The 17,059-nt window shown below is 30.7% G+C and overlaps 1 protein-coding gene across 1 annotated transcript; it reads left to right on the top strand.

Moving 5' to 3' along the window:
• Positions 1 to 2,635: 2,635 nt before the first annotated feature.
• Positions 2,636 to 6,857, top strand: LOC100258446 (GDSL esterase/lipase At5g03610). The gene is made up of 4 exons (XM_002265262.4): positions 2,636 to 3,150; positions 3,479 to 3,750; positions 5,463 to 5,769; positions 6,513 to 6,857. The coding sequence occupies exons 1-4, from the start codon at positions 2,925 to 2,927 to the stop codon at positions 6,725 to 6,727; spliced, it is 1,020 nt and encodes a 339-aa protein (XP_002265298.1). The 5' UTR covers positions 2,636 to 2,924; the 3' UTR covers positions 6,728 to 6,857.
• Positions 6,858 to 17,059: the final 10,202 nt, after the last annotated feature.

Genomic DNA, 17,059 nt, shown 5'->3' on the forward strand with positions numbered 1-17,059 from the left:
AAGTCTTGCATAGCATGTCTCAGAGCAGAGCAGCGATCAGTGTCATGTCCTGGATCTTGATGGTAAGCATAGTGAAGGTCCATCCTGAACTGAGGTAGCATAGGCTGAGGTGGTGGTCTCAGTGCTAATGCAATCAACAATCCTCTCTTTACGAGCTTTTGGAAAGATCGATTCAAAGGCATTCCCAATTGGGAAAACTGCCACATCTATCTTTATGCAGGTGGAGCCCTAGGCTGGGGATAATGAGTGGGTGGCCTCTGTGTGGCATGAGTAGCATAAACTGGGCGTGGATCTAGGTGAAGATATGTGGGAGACATAGGTCTAGAAGGAACAAGTGGCCTATACTGCATATAGGGTGATGATAGGTAATAAACTCCAGAAGTCTGCCCAACTATTTGATAATATCTAGGGGGCCTCGGTCTGGTGGCACTGATGGCACTTACGTCCCCTAATCTCTGTCCAATAGTTGTTTTCTTCCCCTTCGAGTTTGAATGGGAAGACTTAAGCCACAATCCTCTAGCAATACCCTCCTTAATACCATAGCCTACACCAAAGATCCAAACTCCACGTGTGGGAATCCCATCAAATGCCTAGCAAATCAAAGCTGCAAGCTCCTCATAATCATGCTAATAAACCTACAGCTGCCCATTAGTCCTTTAGATTTTCATAACTCTAATCAACCCCTAAGAACGTAATAATCATACTTAAGTCATTAACTAATTCCACTTAATTCATAATTAAACAAGATTAACACTAAACTAGTTTTAACATCTAATTAAGCACATTTAAAGTTAAGTACTAAGATAATCATTATTGCCTATTTAATTCATTAATGCTAGGTATTACACCCTTAGTATAAGTTCTAGGAAAAGAGAGTCCAACTGCTGATCCCTTCTCCAAAATGGGGAAGCTCCCTTGACATATTTATATTAAGAAAATAATAATAACAATAACAACAACAACAAAATGGAAGAAAAGAAAATTACAAAAAAGAAATATGAAATGGTAGAAAAAGATTAAAAAAATGATAATTTTGGGTTTTTTTAATTAATTTTTTTATGGTCAAAGGTCAAATATTCTCATAAATAATTTAAATTGAACTCATGGGTTCATGGGGTGCAATATCTTTCATATTCTTTACTCCAATTACATCAATCTTTTTTTCAGGCCCCAAATGTTTTTTACAAGGAAAGTAGACTTGAAATCAAGTAAGACTTAATGCATTAGATCTATTGACGAGTCTAATAATTTTTAAATATTATTTTTTATTTTAAAAACAATTTTCATAAATATTTAAAAATATATATATGAGTAGATAGGTAGCAAGTGTCCCCCTTACATACTCTTGATTTTTTGTTATCATAAAGAATCACGACAGATTGGTTATTAGGGTTACACCTCTTTCATTAAAACAATAGACTTTCTTCTTCTTCTTCTTCTTCTTCTTAAATATTATTTTTTATTTTAAAAACAATTTTCATAAATATTAAAATATATATATATATATATATGAGTAGATAGGTAGCAAGTGTCCCCCTTACATACTCTTGATTTTTTGTTATCATGAAGAATCATGACAGATTGGTTATTAGGGTTACACCTCTTTCATTAAAACAATAGACTTTCTTCTTCTTCTTCTTCTTCTTCTTCTTCTTAAATATTATTTTTTATTTTAAAAACAATTTTCATAAATATTAAAAAAATATATATATATGAGTAGATAGGTAGCAAGTGTCCCCCTTACATACTCTTGATTTTTTGTTATCATGAAGAATCACGACAGATTGGTTATTAGGGTTACACCTCTTTCATTAAAACAATAGACTTTCTTCTTCTTCTTCTTCTTCTTCTTCTTCTTCTTCTTTCTTTTTTGTATGGGCAACAACATTGTTTGCATGTAAAAACCTTTAAAATAAATGAGATTCAAGTATTGAATTTAGTGTTGTTATAAATACTTTTAGATAAGGTATAGTTCCAACAAAGACTTTTACATGAGGGCAATGATTCAACTCCAAAAAGGATAAGAAATATTGCACAATAGAAAAAATGGTTGCAATTTTAGCAACTATGAGCCACTAGTCCACTTAGTTGTGGTTAATTGGATTGGGACGGCTAGCACTATTAGCAAACGTAAAAACCTTTAAAATAAATGAGATTCAAGTATTGAATTTAGTGTTGTTATAAATACTTTTAGATAAGGTATAGTTCCAACAAAGACTTTTACATGAGGGCAATGATTCAACTCCAAAAAGGATAAGAAATATTGCACAATAGAAAAAATGGTTGCAATTTTAGCAACTATGAGCCACTAGTCCACTTAGTTGCGGTTAATTGGATTGGGACGGCTAGCACTATTAGCAAGCCAAAGGCCAAGTGGAAACTACTTTTTTCATAAAGTAAGTTGTCCAACAAGAAAAACGTTAATTACTTCATGACTTGTCACATTTCACATTGCTCCATTTAATGGTCATCCACTGAGTTTTTATTCAATCCAGTGCAAAGATGTAAGAGTTGAATTTAAACCTATTAAAGCCAAACCATTTTTTTTTCAATATATATCTATATATATCAAATGGAAGTTATTTGTTATATTAATCATCTAAGTCTAAAATGTATGTGTATGTTAATTACTGGAAATTAAGAATACTTTCTAGTATTAGATCTATGAAATACAAACCACCCATACAAGGAGGAGGTGACCATCAATGCACCGTTGCCTTTCTCCTCCAATATTTCCAAAAATGCTTTGATCATCTGTTACCCTAAATTTCTCTATATTTTCAATCATCTATTTAATGGAGAACCAACCTCACTTCATCTACTTTTGTCTCTTCCTTTGCTTCATTAACTCTTTCCACTCGTTCTACTGGTATAGATATAATATTTAGAGACTCGAGTTCTTATTACTTCTCCTACAGAGATATATGGAGAAGTTGATATTTTCCTTATTTCTGGCGCTACCTTTAATTTTTACAGAAGCTCATGTTCCCGGTGGAGGGTTCACCAAGCTTTTCGATTTCGGGGACTCGTATGTCGACACTGGCAACGGCGGGAGGCAAGCTACTTCGTGGAAGAAACCATATGGGATCATTTTTCCTGGGAAGCCGACTGGCCGCTACTCAGACGGCCGTGTCTTCACTGATTACATAGGTTCATCTCCCTCTCTCTCTCTCTCTCTCTCAATCCATTTTCATTTCTTACCTTATGCTGGGTTTGTTTGCTTTTTCGTGGCTTGTTTGCTTATGGGTTTATGTATCTAGGTTGTTTATGATTTGTTTGCCTAGGGACTCACGCCGGGTATGTCTATGAGGAGGTGCAACGTGACAAAACCTAATAGTTTAATCTTTTACAAAACTTGGTTTCGACCAATTTTTTCAAAAATTGGTTTTCGAACAATTTATACGTCTGTTGTTTACCATTTTTATTTCGTGCAATTAATTTTTATTTTATTTGTTTGGACCAAATGAATCGATCATAGCTTCATGGATGGGTATACGGTCTCCCATTCCTTACCGATGGAGAAAAATGGGCAAAAAAGTGCAAGGACATGGAATGAATTTTGCGTATGGAGGGACCGGCGTCTTTGACACACTGGTCAAGGCGCCAAACATGACTACTCAAATCAACCTTTTTCAACAGGTCCTTGAGGAGAAACTCCATACCAAACGAGACCTTAAGTCATCCATTGCTCTGGTATCCTTGGCTGGCAATGATTATGCTGCATACCTTGCTGGAAATGGCACCATCCAGGTGAGTGGTATACGATAGTCTAATTTAATAAATTGAAATTTCAAAGCTGTAATTGATTTTGGGAATGAAAAAGAACAAAATATTAAAGGAATTTTCCTCTCAATTATCTTTGAAAATGTATTGCGAGCTTACTCTAAATTCTATCAATTATCACATTAATTAAATGAATCATAAATCAAGTAAGACTTAATGCATAAAATTTGTGGACACATGAAATTCGCACACCAAAATTGATCCCGAATGACTTTATTGATTTTTGCTTTTTATATAACTATACTTTCTAAATTTCTCACTAGGCAAATGTACTTCAAATTAAGTGAAATTTGATTTATTGAATTTGTTAATTAACCTAAAATTTTTTAGAATAGTTTAAAATTCCAATACTAAACTAATTAATGACTTTATTGTTTCTCCTCTTTATATAATTATATTTTTTCAATTTTCTTAATTAATCAATTGACTTGAAATCAAGGGAGAGTTGATAAGTTGAATTTATATGAAGTCTGTTAATCTTCAAAAAATAATTTAGAACTAAAAACAATATAATTAATGCTAGTTATTCATTGTCTAGATAAATGAACTCGAAATCGAGACATAATTATTGGATTCATTAAGGAATCTAATAATTTTAAAATTAAAGATAGATTCAATCAATACTAAAAATAATAATAATAATAATAATAAACCAAAATATGTCTAAAATAACCATACTATTTTTCCTCATCACCTAACTATATTTATTTTTATACTTGAACTAAAAGTAATCATCATAAACACTGTTGGTATTGGATATTCAACAAGTACATATAATGAAAACTTTGACTTATTTTTAAAAGTGAGATTTCCATTTTTTTTTCCTTGGTTTGATATAAAAGGTTATTATTTATTTATTTTTTAAATATTATTATTCATTTTTAGTAAAACAAATACAAAGATATTTTCATTATGATGTTAATGTCTATATTTTACCTATTAAAATTATGTCTTTTTTAACAAAAATATTTATGATTTTCTTGTGACATTAATATTCATATTTTACCAAAACCTGATCATCTCTAATTCAAAGGTGGTAATAAAATTATTATTTTTTTATTATTAACATAAATTAAATTTATGAATTTTTTATAAAATAAAAATAATTTATATTCTTAAAAACAACTAAAATTTACTTGTTCAAACAATTTTTTTTTTTTTTTTTTGGTTTTCTTTTCATTGAAAACAGTTTTTAAAATCAACTTACCAAACACTACTATTTTGAGAAAAAAAATAAAAACCTTTTATATTTAACTTAAAATATGGATCAATAATCATTAAAAAGTCGTAGGTGTTTAATTTGAATTCTATTTTTATTTATTTATAGACATTTTAAAATGATTTTTGTACGAGGTCAGAATTGATATGACCAATCAAGTGGCTTTTGTTGGAAGTAATGCTTGGCATATATTTGAACGAATATATGAAAACCATTGATATCAAATCGACTTTTGATGAACTTTTTCACCCTAGTGGGGATTGTCCGAAGTACCATTGATATTAAATTGACTTTTGATGAACTTCATCTATATACTTTCACCCTAGTGGGGATTAATTGTTCTAACTGCTTGATGAGGCATATATTTTATTCAACCCGATTTACTTGGTCATGATAAGCTATTCAACGTACGCTATGATTTGGACATCACTGATGTTATATGTATTTTTGCACATGTCAGAGTTTGCCAGCATTCACCACATCTCTTATTAGACAGCTTAGCTTGAATATGAAACATATTCATGGCATGGGAGTGCGAAAAGTGGCAATAATGGCGATACAGCCTCTGGGATGTTTGCCTCAAGTATCTGCCTTAACTTCCTATCCGAACTGCAGTGTAACTGGGAACTCAATCTCAAAGTTTCACAACCAAATACTGGAGAAATCAGTGCAGAAGTTGAACAAGGAAACCAAGGATTCTGTGTATATAAAAGTGGATATCTATAGCGCTTTTACGGCTGCAATGAAGAGTCAAGAACACCATCCAGGTGCCCACTAATGTTCTTAATTCATGTCTGGGATATATATATATATGTGTGTGTTAAAAGTTTTATGTCAAGGAAAAAAATTTACAAGGTAAAAGATGGGTTTATGGACTTTCTATCTTTTATAATATTCTAGTATAGTGAAATATTCTCTCAAGTGTAAATATAGGTATAATTGATCTAATCACGTTAAAATCTTACCTTTATATATAAACTATTTAATTTTTGTGTTATTGCATTAACATGTTTATATTAAAACTTTGTTAACACAATACAAATTGCTTGATGATTTTAAGGCATAAGCTAACCTAAATCTTTTTTAGGTGAGAATGATAATATATATATATTAAATTTTTATTTCATAAGAGGAAAAATTTACAAGATAAAGATGGGTTCGTATACTTTCTATCTTTTATAATATTCTTTATGGTATAATAGAATATTCTCTCTCGATCATAAATATAGGCATGATTAATCTAATCATATTAAAATCTCGTATACCTTTATGTATAGACTATTTAATTTTTGTGTTATTGCATTAACATGTTTATATTAAAACTTTATTAACACGACACAAATTGATTGATGATTTTAAGGCATAAGCTAACCTAAATCTTTTCTAGGTGAGAATCATAATTGGTGGTATAAACATTATTATTTCAATAACTTAAACCTCAATACAAAGCATTTTATTGTTGATATATCTATATGAATGAATGAATGAGTTCATCTTGTTCTTTTTTTAGGGACTTCAAAGTTTAAGGATCCACTGAAGCAGTGTTGTAGAGGTGTAAACAGTGCATACTCGTGCGGTGATGTAGACAAGAATGGGGCTTACAAATACGTTGTCTGCAAGAAACCCAATTCAGCATTCTTTTGGGATAGTGTGCACCCTACACAAGCAGGTTGGGATGCAGTTTTCTCAGCTTTAAAATCTTCCCTCCACATCCTTTTGGGATGATTGCAAATTTAAGGACGTTTTTTCAATATATGTCCACCAAGAGGGATATTAATTCATCAGGAATATGTGCACAAGTGAAGAACATTACTACTTCAAATATGAAATAAATTTGTTTGGCATTGGAACTAAATGATTTTGCTGCTTGTTTGCGAACTTGGTAAATCTTTTAAATTGTCTTATAGTCTAAAAGTTCATTGATTCCCAATATTTCTAGCTTTTATCACCCCTTTTTCTCACACTTTCTGATAGCTATTACGCGTAATGACTCTTCCGATAATGACATTAGAGATTACTTCTTTGAATGGTATGACACGAAACACGTCAAAATAGGATTGCTTTGATGGCACCAACTGCGACCAATGGAAGGAAAAAGGGGAGTTCTTACTCAGCAGTGATGTCATTTGTAGGAGCTACAGAAGTAGCTGGTGAATACTTTTCGAATGATTTTGATTATTTTTGTGAAAAATCATGGTATAATACTTAAATGCACAACATCTTATTCAGCACAACAAAATAGTTGGCCAAAAGAAAAATTATATGGTTAATACAATGCTTGAAAATGCTTTCTCCTAAATTTCCCATTTTGTTTCCCCACACATTACCTCTACTTTTGCACATCCGACTAATTATAAATCTATGTTGTAATAAAAATATAAATTAATGATAATCTTGATCGAGAAATGTCAGAGATACGATTACCACCAATTATAGTATCAGGACTGTCATCCTCTAAAACCAGCAATAATATGTTTAATTGTTTTAAGTTAAAGAGATTAATTATTTGCTTACATCGATGAAAAGATAAATAAATATTTCATAAAATATGTAACAAAAAAATAGAAAGAAAAAAGAAAAAGAAAAGGTTCTATAAAGTTTCACAATCTTATGTCAAATCCATCAAGAGAGTGTGAGGGCATATGTAATCTAGGGTTTTGGATGAAATCTACTTGATATCAAATTTGAGTCTTAAGACAAATTCACACCTAAAACTGGGATTTAACTTAGGAAAATGGATTTCTTAAGCTTATTAAATGTGTTGATTAATTTAGTTTTTAGTTGATCTAATCAATGGTTCATATTCATCCTTTATATTCGATCATTAACTTGTTAATAGTAAGATCAAACTGAGTTAACTAATGATCAAGGCATTCCCAAGAATCACTAGTACCTCAATTCGAATTATCTACGTCTTATTTAAGGTGATGACATAGAGGATCTAGTACTATTGATTTAACTCGAAGACAAAATCAAACCAATCAAAACTTTACCCATGTTCTTACTAATCCTTTAGGTTCTTCACCTTCAAGTTAATCTCTGGATCATATAAAATTAACTAAACATGATGAAGGATTTCTCCTCATACCCCATATTTCATTTCCAAGAAAATAGAATAGAAATAGGAAAAACAGAAGAAAAACAAACTTTATTGAAGAAAGAATTGAAACAAGAATGTAAACCCACATTTTTCACATGTGTCCCCACTCTACAACAAGACTGATTATTTATTATGAAAAACTGATTTTTGAAAAGGTTAAAGTTACTATTTATTTTTGTTTATTTTTTTAAAGGAAAAAAATAAAAAATAAAACCCTAAATGACTCCTTTTTTAAAAGAAATAAAATAAAATAAAGTATGTCTATGAAAATTGAGTCCAAGTCTAGAGATCAGGTTACTTATTGAGAAGATAATATAAAGTAGTACCTCTCTATGCCTTAAAGAGATCTACTAAACAAGTAAAGAGAATTAAGACAATTGACTAATAGATCGTGGATATCAAGTAACAAAATCATATATATACAAAAAGGCAATGGTGATGAAGAATAGAGCATTCAAATCAAAGCATGCATATCAAGGAAAACAAATAAATCAAAGTAAGAAAAAAGTTTACCTAAAAAATGCCCCAAAATAAGGCAATGAGCTCATATAGAAAAGAGGGTTAGTTTATAAACAAAATAAGGGATATAGAATCAAAACAAGAGTCACCTAATGTATACAAGATGTACACGATCAAAATCAAGAATCAAAGATGGCTAAACTAGTATTAAAGTGGATTAATGTACACTAAACATGTAGGGAAATCAGAATTGGACAACAACACATGTAGTTATAAAATAAATCCAAATAAAATAACTAAATGAGAGATATGATACAAAGGAAGGTTTTTATAACATGTATAAAATGTCTATGGTGCAAATCAATGGTCAAAGAAGGCTAAAAGCATGCTAAAAGGAATTAAATTAACAAGTTATTCAAATGATATAAAAACAGGATAGGCGACAAGCATTTATAAAATAAATCTAAATAAAATGGTTTGAAATGATATAAAATTAAAAAAAAAAAAAAAAAATCTACAACATGTTCAAGATGTCTAAAATACAATTAAAAACCCCAAATTTCCTAAAAATTCACCAAATAGTCCAGATTCCAAAGAATATTTCATGACTCTAGATCAAGTTAGCATAATAAGCATAAAAAGGTAGAATTAATTCGCAAGCTTAATAAATGATTTTGAGCAAGGCTAAAGCCCACAAACTTATTTTAGAACAAGAAAAATATAAAAAAATAATAATTAAAAGTCCATGTATTAGGACTTATTTGCAAAAACATTTCAAATGTAAAAAATATGATAGAATCTAGACATTTGAAAAAATTGATTTATTTAACAAGCTTGTAGAGGGCATTTTTGATAAAAAAAAACTAAAATTCCTTGATACATTTAAGAATTTTAGAACATAATACAAGCTTCAAATATATTATAGAACAAGTCGAAAATTCCAGATTTACAAAAACATATTGAAAGTAAAAAACGGGATAGAAAGCAAGCAAATTTTGGAAATTAAAGAATATGGCCTTTGCCATTACACCAAATAAATTTTCATGGTTTAATCAACATCCCAACCCTCTAATAAACATGGAAAAGGCTCATAAAGGCTAGAGATAATCACATTAAATTAAGATTTGTAAGATTAATTCATATTTTCAAAATCAAGAAAATATGAAATTCACAAGTTTAGAAAAATGAGAAGTAGAAGTGAGTCATAGATCAACTATAAGGCATTCACTCTTTCACAATCCTTAAATTAGTATGGAAAAAAAATAACACTTAAGTTTGGAAAAAAAAAATGTTGAATGCACATGAAAACATGCAAGGAGAGGTACGTTTCCTTTGTGAAATCAAGCCATGTATGTCAAAAACTAGTGACAATAATTATTAATCATAAAATGACCATAAAATTGAGCAACTATCATTTTTCTCAAGCATGATTGTAAGACCAAAGGTCATGGAAGGAACCTTGAATTTGGGCCATAAAATTGGCTATTGAAAAATGCTTGAAATTCAACAAAAGGGGGTTTGAAAAAGGGTTTTAAATCTGATTTGCAAAAAAAAAAAACCCAAAGGTAAAAATAGGCTCCTAAGGGCATTTTCTAGAGAAAATCTATTTGGAAAATAAACAAACACTTTATGGCTACCTAATTTTATTTTAAAATCAGTCACAAAAGCTTTCAAAAAACCATTACAATGAAAGAAGAAAATGTAATCCCCAAAAGTGAAATCAAAAGAAAACAAGGATTTTAAATCCAAATAAGACACATATCAAGATTTAATCAGTGGGCATTAAAAAGGGTAAAAATACCCAAAAGAGATCAAAATCAAATCAAATAAAATTTGAAAAACTACTAAGTAACAATATAACCAAGAGACCAAGAATCTCATCAAGCAATCAAGATGAACAAAGTGAAGAAAACAAGAAGAAACTCCATAGAAGAAGAACAAATATTCAACAATGTGTGTGGCCTTTAATATTCACATCCAATACACATATCATCTCAAGAAGCAAAAGAGAATGAAAGAAAATTGAAATAAGAAGAAGAAAATGAAATCAAACTATACTTACCAAGAAATCTCTTTATAAGTGCAAGAACTTAGCTTATAGCAAGCTAAAACCTCTCCTCCTAGCAAGGTTTCTTCAAATCTCTAAGAACTTCTCCTCCTCTGAAAAAATAGGCATAGTTTCCCCTTGAAAACCAAGAGAGAAGTCCCCTCAAATGAGCCTCGAATACCCCCTTTTATAGGGTAAGGAATGGTAGAGATTTGGACACTTGTCATCATCTCCACTAAAGCTCAAATTCACTTAAAACTCTCTTAAGCTAAACCTAAACCCTAAGAGACAACAACTCAAGTTAAAGCTCTAAAAAACTCTTTAAAAACACACTTAGGAATCCTAAAAAAAAAGGGAGACGAGACTCAATAAAGGTTTAAAACGAGGAGAAAAAGGAAAAATATGATGAACCAATCAAACTATCAGTTCAACCGATTGCAACCGGCTAAACCAGTCCCCTAGACTGCTTAAGGAAAAAAAAAAAGGGCCTCGGGGTCACCAAAAGAAGCACGTACAAGCTCCAAATGTGTTAATATTTTGGGAAAACCTAGGATGACACTCAATTCATGTTGCAAATCTAAGAACTCCCTCCAAAAGGTCTCCAAAAGTAGCCTAAGAGTTAGTGTCAAAGTTGAGTAACTTACAAACCACTAAGGAACGCAATGAATGGCTAAGCAAAAGGAGAATCCTATTCGTATACTACATGAAGGCACAAGGCAAAGTGTAACAACTATGATCAAAGGCATGTGTTATGAGAACAAAATGGAGGGTCTATAGAGTCTCTAACCCCTCATTTTCCCCCTCGAAATACTCTTTAAACCTTAAACAAAGCAAATATACATAGTCTAACATTAGAACATGTGACACCTTCTAATTTGCTACTTATTCCAAAATTAAATCGTAAATGTCCAAAAAATATGAAAAATTACAAGTTCTAAATTATCTTTTCTCAATTTCAATTGAATTGATGAATTTAAAACTCATTTCAATTTGATTTTGAAGTCAAAACTCATCAACCAAACCCTAATTTTGAAATTGAGGTGAGTTCAAAATGCATTTCCAACTCATAAGTGGCCTTGATGTCTCCATATATGCTAAGTTCAAAATTATGTAATTGAGTTCAAAATTGCCTAACCATTTCGAACTCAACCACTATCTATCTTATTTCCATCATATTTTGGGTTTAAAATCAGGTTCCTTTGTTCCAAAATGGGTGTAGGGTTCGAACTTAGCCATTACCTTTTATGTCTTTTGCATTTCCTTAAGTTTCAAAAGGCTAAAAACCATTAAGAACTCTCTTTTAAATTTTGAATTGGGTTACTTCCCTATGTGTAGTTTGTTTCAATTTATCATAGTTTCCTCATTTAAACTCTAATTTACAAACCATTTAAAGAGTTAGATTTGTGACTTCTTAATCATAGAAACTATATGAGACACTTTCCATGAAGTCAAAAGGACTAGAGCTAAAGAATGTTTAGAGTTAGTTCATACTGATGTGTATGAACCTTTTTGTGTTTATGCATGGAAAGTATAGTTGTACATATCAAGTCACTTCAATTTAATTGAAATAGTATCTCTAATAAGTTTGATTCTTTCCATAGGAGCATAGGATTATATCCCAGTTATGTGCACCAAGTCTTCATTGCATGATGGAGAGGTGGAAAGAATATATCAAACTTTAATGGACATAGTGAGATCATGGGTAGGTTTCTCATCTTTTCCTAGATTCTTTTAGGGATATGTCTTACAGACTTTGTAATACCTCTTTTTCTTAAAAGGTATATCAGTTTATGAGATATCTAAGAGGACTTTAAGGATCATTACATTTATAGTTAGGATCATCAAATGGTGTTTGTTGATATAAATGCCAGATTTATGATGAAAATTATAAGATAAGGAATGAGGCAAACAGTGATATAGATTGGAATACACTAAAAGATAGTCACACATTGCATAGGATACTGTAGATCCAAAGGGTTAAAAACATACAATTTCTATGATTTCTAGTACATCAGTACCTCATCATATAAGGAAGTCTATATCCCACAAATTATGATGAAGTGGTAAGTGGTTTTTATGCTTATTTTTGGCAAGGAGCTATGAAGGGATAGTTATAATCTTTGTATTCTAACAAATATAGTTTGGGTTCCTATAAAAGCACTTGAAGGGATAAAGGTATAAGTTGGTCTATAAAAGGGACACGGGAGTAGATGGATAGGTTGAAACTTATATGACTAAGACTGTAATTAAAGGTTATAGTTTGAAACTTTGTTTCAACAATGAGAAACCTTTTCAACAATGACCATACCCAACTTAGATCTAAGATGCCAACATAAAGGTTGATGTATCTTAGAGTGTTTGACCTTAGATATTGACTACATAGGAAGGTACATAAACAAGAAGAGACCTGATAGATAATGAATGGAGAGGATTATATGACCTTGGATAAGAAGGATTTTGGGTTTCACCAGAGGTTTTGACCACCCAATTAGTCATTTGGAAGCTAGAGTAGCAAATTAGCAAGGTAATAAATTGGTTATAAGAGAGACATCCATTTAGTAGAATTGCTAGAAGACTTTATGCCTCATTGAGTTTGGTGCTCCATCCTTGACCTTTGCTTTTTATAATAATATATCTCATAACATGTGTATTATATAAAAAAAAATTAATTATCTTTTTTCGCCATTGTTCACATTAGTGAAAATTCAAAATGAAACAAGATTTTGCAAATTTAATTTTCTCAAAACAGTTTTCACAATCCAATGCATTTTCAAGAAAAAAAAAAAAAGAAATGCAAGAACTCTCTAAGTCTTACCTTAAAAAGATAATGACTTTTAAAATTTGCTTTAAAAAATTAAGGTATTAAAAATTTTGGTGAGTTTATATTATTATATAAGAATTAATTTATTTTACTTTAAACTAGAAAATGTTTTCTAAACCAAACACAACCTTAAATGCTTATTCAGATATCATTCTTGTTTTCTATTTTTAAAACAGAAAATGAAGTAATTTTTGTATGAAATGCAAGAACTTTCTGAACTTACCTTAAAAAGATAACGACTTTTAAAATTTAAGGTATTAAAATTTTTTGTAAGTCTATATCGTTATATAATAATTAATATATTTTATTTTAAACTAGAAAATGTTTTCCAAATCAAACACAACCTCAAATGTTAATTCATATATCATTCTTGTTTTTTATTTTAAAAATAGAAAATGATGGTAATTCCTATGTGAAATGCAATAACTCTCTAAGTCTTACCTTAAAAAGGTATTGACTTTTAAAAGTTACTTTAAAAAATTAAGGTATTAAAAATTTTGGTGAGTTCATATTGTTATATAAGAATTAATTTATTTTACTTTAAACTAGAAAATGTTTTCTAAACCCAGCCTTAAATGCTTATTTGGATATCGTTCTTGTTTTCTATTTTTAAAACAGAAAACGATGGTAATTTATGTATGAAATGCAAGAACTCTCCCAACTTACCTTAAAAAGACAGACTTTTAAAATTGCTTTAAAATTTTAAGGTATTAAAAATTTTGGTAAGTCTATATTGTTATATAATAATTAATATATTTTATTTTAAACTAGAAAATGTTTTCCAAACCAAACACAACCTGAAATGCTTATTGGTTCTTATTTTTTTGTTTTTAAAACAATACTGGTAATTTCTATATTAATTGCAAGAATTCTTTGAGTGTTACCTTAAAAGATAATGACTTAAAAATTGCTTTAAGAAATTAAGGTATTAAAAATTTTGGTAAGTCAATATTGTATAAGAATTGATATATTTTATATTAGAGTTATTATTAATTATTTTCTATTTTGAAAAACAAAAATAGGACGTATATCCTAACCAAAATTGTAAAAAATGATTTTTTTAAAAAAAAAAAATTTAGACGTCATAATTTTTTATAAAAAAAAATATTCAAGGATTTTCCTCATTATTTTCCTTAAAATGACCACTATTTAAAGAAATACATTCCTACCACTTATTTTTTTTTCTTCTTTTTAACTTCTACATAAATCATCAAATAAGTCATATAAGAAAAACCATTTGATTTAAAAACATTTTCTTTTTCTTTTTTAAAATTCATAGCAATGGTTGGGCCTTATAATTTAGAAATAATTTTCAAAAACAAAATCATACCAAGAACAATTTTTAAATATTAAAGACCAGTTTGGGAACTGTTTTTTTAGAACAGTTTTATATTCTCCAAAACAAAAAATATAGGAAACATGTTTGACAATCAAAAGCTATTTTTTATTTTTTGTTCTTAAGAACAAAAAATAGAGTATTTTCAGATAATATCTTTTAGTTGTTTTCTATTGTTTTTACTTGTTTTCTTAAAACTATTTTTAAAAAATAATTATACAAACATGTAGAATAATTAAAAATAAAACATTACATATAAAAATTACTTTTTAAAAATATTTAAAAATATTAAAAATAGGTTAAAAACATTTTAAGTTTCTAAGCAAACTTTTGTTCTACAAAAATTAGAAAACAGTTTTTAAAAATTGTACTCAAAAATTATTTTTCAAAATTGTTTTCGAAAATAGTTACCAAATAAAAAATATCTATCTCAATGCGTTTCCCACTCGATGGCGAGCTCGATTTTGATTAAGATTGAAAAATGATTTTTATTTGTTAAGAAAATGACTTGGAGTCGCCACTTATTTTTGTTTTATTTTTAAAGGGTAAAAAAAATAAGAAAGAAAAACCCTAAGTGTGACTCCTAGTTTTGGAAAAGGTGGTCTGTGAAAAACCGGATCGGGTTCGGGGGTCAGGTTACTTATCGGGAAGGTACGGTAAAGACCGTGGCACCCCACTAAGCCCCTAAAGACGAGTCTCTACTAATAGACTGAAGCTGACGTGGCAATCAATGAGGAAATCAGTGGATACTTAAATCAAACTTGCACATATGAAAATAAGAGCATGCATAGAGAATAACCAAAATGAGAATGAGTGCGTACCTGGACCTCCAGTGACAAATGCGCTATCATGAAAGCAGGATCAGTGAACAAATGAATATGTACATATACTTATACGCATGTCAAGGAACAAAATAAATCAGATATGAATGGCGATTAAATCAATCAATCAAATAATCAATTATAAAATCACCTATGTGGGGCCCCCACCAAAGCCCGTTTTATTTTGCATGAATTAATTCCAATAAAACCATTATTCGGAATTACGGAATTTAATTCTTTGCTTATTTTTAAAACATTTTAAAAGATCGTGAAAGATTTGAAAATTGCTTGCCGAATAGAAAGTGGAAGCAAATTTTATTAAAATTGATATTTTGAGGCCTAATAAAACTAAAACTAAGGATGAAGATTTGAAAAGGTTAAAACTATTTGAAAATCGAGAAATTAGAAACTATTTGGAAACGGGAAATTTGGGAATTATTTGAGAATTGAAGATAAAGAAATAAATAGATAAACAGATAAATGAATAAATGACACGTGGCCCAAAAGGTGGTCATGCATAGCTGCCAGGGAGAGAATGGGTCTCGGGATTCCTCAGTGCGGTGGTTCTCAACGCTTTATCAAGAGCTACACCAATGAGAATAGCAAGGTAAGACCAAGGACCCTCATGCGCCTATAATCCAGTTTCTCACTTTCACTGTTGATGGAGTTCCACTAGCTTTGTCTGCATCCGTTCATCAAGCCATGATTCAGAAAAATGGAGAGTCAAACAATCATGATCAGCCATGCCAGCCCGGTCACTGCCGAACCCGCCGGAGCCATCACCAGCATCCAAAGAATGTAAGAGCCAGCACCAAGAGTGGCCCAGTTCAGTCGGAAGTTCTGTTCAGGATTTGGCATCAATGTGCCATTGGAAGTTTGCAGAATCCTTTCTGCTACGGCACGAGTAGCCAATTCAATAAAGCCATAACCCTCACATTGGCCAGTTTGCTTATTTTGGATAACCTTCACTGAAACCACCTCTCTGTTCTGAGAGAAACATCCCCACAGATAGTACTCCTTGATCAGTTGGTCTTCGAATTCGCTCTCTGAGTGCTGCGTCTTTGAGAAAGCGGAAGGCTCAAATCCTTTCTGAAGCAAGCATGAAGCACATCCTACCATGACAGCACCAATAACCATAAAAATATCTGCGGCAGAAATAGAACTGTTCTGGCAATCGCAATCCTCCTGGTTGAGAGAGATTTATCGAAGTGCAGCGTTTCCTCTATCAACAACTAATAAAGTACAGGTAGGCCGAACATACACTACATCAAAATTTCTTGAGAACTTTGCATCCTCACGGGGTCCATTTCCGTACCTTGCAACATTTGATTTCCCACCTACAATTATTGTCACACCTGAATCTCCTATCTTTCTGATGGCCAGATTTGAGGAGTCAGCAACATACACGTTCTCTTTATCATCCATAGTTACACCCTTGGGGCCATTAAAACGGATATCACTAGGTTTTCCATC

The sequence above is a fragment of the Vitis vinifera genome, chromosome 13 (genome assembly GCF_030704535.1).
Source record: "Vitis vinifera cultivar Pinot Noir 40024 chromosome 13, ASM3070453v1".
Lineage (NCBI taxonomy): Eukaryota > Viridiplantae > Streptophyta > Magnoliopsida > Vitales > Vitaceae > Vitis > Vitis vinifera.

What these genes read in the sequence shown, in the direction of transcription:
- LOC100258446 (XM_002265262.4), top strand. Translation starts at nt 2,925, where the DNA reads ATGGAGAAGTTGATATTTTCCTTATTTCTGGCGCTACCTTTAATTTTT. An exon ending in TGTCTTCACTGATTACATAG is followed by an intron (nt 3,151 to 3,478) that starts GTTCATCTCCCT and finishes AATCGATCATAG; the next exon opens with CTTCATGGATGGGTATACGG. An exon ending in CTGGAAATGGCACCATCCAG is followed by an intron (nt 3,751 to 5,462) that starts GTGAGTGGTATA and finishes TGCACATGTCAG; the next exon opens with AGTTTGCCAGCATTCACCAC.